The 5,513-nt window shown below is 34.2% G+C and overlaps 1 protein-coding gene across 3 annotated transcripts in view; it reads right to left on the bottom strand.

Annotated features, from left to right (window-relative positions):
* Positions 1-2,115: 2,115 nt before the first annotated feature.
* The window catches only part of GRIA2 (glutamate ionotropic receptor AMPA type subunit 2), a 93,711-nt gene continuing 90,313 nt past the window's right edge, over positions 2,116-5,513 (bottom strand). For 2 of the 3 annotated variants that reach the window (XM_062608124.1, XM_062608045.1), the window contains exons 15-16: positions 5,437-5,513; positions 2,116-4,991 (exon numbers count right to left, since the gene is read on the bottom strand). The exon at positions 5,437-5,513 is cut by the window's right edge and continues 172 nt beyond it. In XM_062608124.1, the coding sequence (XP_062464108.1) occupies positions 5,440-5,513 (74 nt within the window). In that variant the 3' untranslated portion in view covers positions 2,116-4,991; positions 5,437-5,439. The remainder of the gene's footprint in view (positions 4,992-5,436) is intronic. The other variant, XM_062608245.1, reaches the window with a different exon arrangement.

Here is a 5,513-nt window from a genome sequence, read left to right as displayed (position 1 = left end):
TGCTTGCCTTCTGTGCCTCGAAAAATGCAAAGGAGTCAACTGGTCCTGCACTGCTCATGGAATTTACTGGAGCCCATTTCTTTGTAGCATTTCCCCCAATTCCACATATGAACGAAGAGAGGAAGACAATTTTTCATTAGCAATAAGAGATGTACAGAGAAGACTGATAGAAAAAACAGTGCAGTGGACAATGCTACTTGAATTAAGGGTTTAGCTTAGATGACCTGAAATACCTTTACCAACTTTATCACCATTGCCTAATACAGACACATATAATGAGCTATAATAATCATTTTTTAATGACTGCCAAATCAATTTTTTTTAGAAGCTAGAATAGTTACTATATATAGAAATTATATTTCCTATATGCCTACCAAGCTAAAAAGTATGTTTTAAACCTAACTGCATGTAGTGGAGCAAGAGGGAAAGAAAGAAAGTGCACCATTTTAATATGCCCTAAAGATAAGATTAGAGACTGTGGAAAGGTCTCACAACATTTAAAAGCTGCAGGTGAGCTAGAACTGTGATTCTCAGAATTTTTGTACTGTATCTTACCATGTTCCTTTTTTTTTCCCCACTTACTTACAAAACCCGTATTTTAAAGATCTCTGTTTTCCAAAGAATATCAATTTAATAAATTGTATGTTAAAGCAGTAAATGACTCTAACTGAAGTTGTGATCATCAAAGTGATGTCCACTTCTTTAAGGAAATCTCTAAAGAGGAAAAGATACATTATGAATATCACAGTTCCTTTACAATACAACAAGTTGACACCTACTAAATGCAAGCAGGAATTAACTGAAACTCTTTGTTATGAAGATGTTACCACTTCAAGTTCCTGTAGGTCCCCAAATGTGAGACATAGACACGCTTATCAAAATTATCCCTCGGGGAGAGAGAAAGATAGCATGTAAGACAACAAAATAAAACTTCAACAAAAAAATAGGGTAAATTTAGCACTGATCTATTTGAAGCAGCCACAAAGTTTAGAGTGGTAGGTTAGTGCAGTAGGAGTAGTATGAGCAGAAATTTCAGGAAGACCAACACTTGGCATAGATTGAATGAAATTTTTCACACAGGTGACGTTATTGTGTGCAATTCCCTAACTGTTATGTCTCATGCAGGTATACAAAACACTATTATCTAAAAAAAACTAGTATTAGGGAAAATATTCAAAGTTGTTCACAGCTATGTAATTTGCTGAATTTTATTCTAAGTGCTTGATATAATATGAATTTCTAAGATAATCTGGACCTGACTGATCTCTTGAAGCAAGTTTTTGTGATCCCATGACAGCCTAAATCAAAAGATTTAATGACCAACAAAGTTCAGTACTGTGAAACAGGTCTGAGTAGCCTCTAGGGATATCATGCAGAACAGCTGCTGATGATTTTATCGTGCTGGTGACCACTGCATTCACATAACTAGCTGTACCAAATGACAGCTGGAATCATGTATTTGAATTTTAAAACACAATTATTTATGCACTGTACTTTGTGTAACAGTATTGTCTACAGCTATCAAAGAGGAGGCTGATACCTCAGAAACAGACTCTGTTGAAATGTGTAATGCATTTAAATAAAAATGTTGACTGTTTCACATTGCAAACTTTTTCAGACTCTATTTGTTTGCTATTATAGCAAATTCTTTTGTTTTACTATATCTCTAGTAGCAACACTACTAATATAGACCTAAAATACTTGCCATTTTTCTGGTTCTTTCTCTGCTTTGGACACATCAACAGCCTGTTGAAATAAGAGCTGATTCTAGCTGGCCAATTTTTAAACAGTTACTGAATAGCTACTTAACCTACTAGCTTTATCATCCTATCACACTGCCATTGTAACTGTGATCAAGAAGGTTACATTGCAGAAACACCATTATATTGTTAGTAATAAGTTACATTGCTTCCTTCAGTGGTAATGCAAACTACAGTAAACCTACCCTTGAGTGACAAGATGATTTGGGGGAAGATTTATATTCTCTTTAAAAAACCTTTCAAGGAAATTTCATGGCTGTGGGTACAATCAGGTTTGCTCTATCTAAAATCTTAGGAAAATACGTTTATAATAAATAAGAAACCAGGTTTCAATAACACTAAACAGACATTAAAGGTCTTTTGCCTTTTTTTAAGAAGATTTTTTTATGTATGATTGAAGTTTATACAACACTCCAGAAAAGCCATCATGTGTTAGATTGAAAAATAAAATCAGAAGCATTTTCTGTCATATAGTTTTACATGAAAAAACGGGAACATTAATGTCTTAGAAAGTGTATGTCCAGCTTTGTACCATTACTCATTTAACAAAGCAGAAAATAAGATAATATACTGTAAACAAAAAGCTACAGTAAACGGACATTTTGAAATTTACATAAGTTTGAATTCATAAACATTTTGGTTGCTCCATAACAGTTTTTATATAAAATGAATAGAAAACCCTTGGACAGCTTTCATCACTCTTGACTACTTTTCACTTAAATGCACACAGACATACTTTATATAGCAATATACTGATGTACTGTAACATGGATATTAAACTATGATTACTGCTTTTTAACTGAGATGTGTATTATCCAATCAATATTATCTGCAATTGAAATACTCATACATTATGTATTCCCATCATGTTGTTAAGTATAAAAACATGAAAATATAACTTTACATTATTTCAGTTATATACATCAGTTCAGGCTTGACAAAGATTTTCTTCACGCTATGATTTTTAGAGGAATAAGCCCAGAGGTACAATAAACAGCTTTCCACTGTATACAATAATGCAATTCTACTTTTAAAAAAAGTTTAATTACCATATGAATATTATTTTAGTTTGGTCATTCTAGCATTGAACATTAAAAACCAGAATGCATCCCCCAACATTCCTGATGAGGAGTAATGCACAGAACACCTATGGATTACAGATGCGTCAAAAAACGGTTTAGTTTAATTAGGGGTCATTTACTTCTAAGTTTGACGTTGAAAACACTGTATACACCTCTTTTGCTGACTGCACTGAGAGTATACATACACTGTGTTCACACGCTTGCAGAAACAGGTTCAGAGCTTGCACCACAAGATTTCAAGTATCTAATAAATGGACTGTCTTCTCCAATGTTCAGTAAACATTTTACTTAAGCCTAAGAAATGGATTCCAACTAAAACTGCAAGTCATCTTTAAAATTTTAGTCCTAAATAAAACAGATTTACTGATACTGCATGAGGCAATGGATCCACAATGCAGAAAACTGCAAGCTTTTCAACCAAGTGTATGGAATTTTATCTACAGGGAAAGCTAGAGAAACATGTTGCTTTGATTTGCATTAGCATTTCAATTAATGTTATTGCACCCCTCCTTGGATTCCTTTTTGCTTTGTAAGTAGAGTTATCATTTTTAAATACACATAATTAAAATGTATGGTAACTTCAGATAGCAAAGAATATTCATAATGATTAAGATTCAGGAAAGTTTTTATATTTTCATCAGTACAGACTTGCATCTAATCTATCAATCTTGTTCAAAAAGACATTGCCAAGGTTTTGGTTTTATTTTCATAATGAAGAACTTTACTAGCTACTGCTTAGAATCACCTTTTAACAGTTTGAAAACTGCTTCCTTAAAGAAACAATTTGAGAACTGCATTTGTTTCATACTTTAAAAAAATATTTAACACTATTGTACTGCTTGCCTTTTTTTACCGACGGTTTTTGTCTCCGTACATGTATTTATGAATGCAATTGTACAAAAGTAGAGATAGATTTGAACCAAATCTTTGGATTGTGAGTCCCTGCACGTCAGAGTTATGAGGAGCTCTACATCAGCACCTATTTGACTCCTCATGTGCTGGTATCAAATACCACGCCAGCCCAGAACAACCTTGATCTTCAGAGTTCAAAATGCGTATCTGAGCATCACAGATTGGCTCATCTGTAGGAAAAACTGTTGAACAGATTCAAATGAGCTAGGGGTGGCGACACTGCCAAAAACTAAAACACTGACCCAACCTTGACAGTGCCCTTCTAGATTTCAGACTCTTTATAACTCAACTTTAGCTAGTAAAATTAATGGAACACTTGCAAATAAAACCATAGAAAAAAGTTTATTTCAAATTTCAAGCATTGCCAAGTAATTTTATATTAACACCAAATGTTAAAGAATAGGATATACAGCAAAGTTTTAATAACAATATTAAATTACAAGAGTTGAACCTTTTAATTATTATTTTTTCTCTTCTCAACATTATGTATTTGGCTTTGAAAAATATGGAACTGATGCCTTAAGCCTTATTTTCACATTCCACTTCCCTGCAGTCTAGATTTCTTTTTTTCTTTCTTTTCTTTTTTTTTTGTTTTTTTTTTAATCTTCTGTCATATTCAACCATTATGGAAGCAAATTTATTTAAAAGCCAGTTTTTGTTTTTGTTTGTGAAAATACCTAAAAATATTTTTTTTCATTTTACATGTTTTTTTTTTTCCTTATAAAACATGTCACATCTTGATGCAATTGATGTCAAGTGTGCTTAAGTCAATATGAACCAAGGGACTAACAACGGTGGCTGCAGACACTGGTGTGTTGCCTGTACAACGACTTCAGTTAGATTACAGTACTTCCATGTTAGCTGTGCATGTCAGTCAAGCTTCATCTTGAACTTTTGTAGAAAATGGTGTTGTGTTTTCAACTAAGCATTCATTACAATCCAAGATGAACTCCACAACTACAAGAATTCTTGGCTGAAAGAAAAGTCTTCAAGATACTGGATGCCTCTCACCACTTTGACAATAAACGCACAAGAAAACCATTGTGTAAGGCACTCAAAAGGTTCTTATCAATCACGAGAGATCAGTCACACTGACATTCATTCCCATGCCAGGACTCACGTAAGGTACTGCATGCACTGCTTTTGGAAATTCTGGAGTCATAACACGTCCATTTTCTCCAGTACTTCCTGTAATTGACAGCCTTGCCTTGCTCCTCATGGCATCATTCAAGGTCATCTTAAGAAAGAGAAAGAAAAAATAAAATGATACATTACAGAAAGTCAGCATTTGAGACAGAGGGCCTGATTCTCTTCTTGCTTACACGGGGCAGGCACCAGTGTAACTCCATTGACTTCAATGAGGTTACTCTTGACTTACTGTACAGTAAGTGAGAAGAGAATCAGATCTTTTTGCAGTTCCTTTAGACAGCAAATGAAAACAGACATGTAAAGCAAAAGCTCTGCTACAATTAGTCAAGCACATCTATGCAAGGACAACCCACATTCACCAAAGGACCTGCAGTCAGTAACTGGTCATTCAGCTAGTTACTGACTGGGAACATGAAAGAACAGCAATATATACAGTATGATCCCTTCACCAACTTCCTCATTCAACAGCTTAAGGACACAACAACGAAGCTACAGCGTGCACTTAGAAGTTTGTATTAGAACCTCGATCCTACCCCCTAAATTTTAACACTTTCGATTCCATATACGTTGTAACCTTCCTTATAAGTTGCAAAATTCTGTGAATTCTGCG

The sequence above is a fragment of the Pezoporus occidentalis genome, unplaced genomic scaffold (assembly GCF_034315485.1).
Source record: "Pezoporus occidentalis ecotype Australia unplaced genomic scaffold, CSIRO_AGI_Poc_V1 ctg1, whole genome shotgun sequence".
Lineage (NCBI taxonomy): Eukaryota > Metazoa > Chordata > Aves > Psittaciformes > Psittacidae > Pezoporus > Pezoporus occidentalis.
This window is presented reverse-complemented; position numbering and strand designations above follow the sequence as displayed.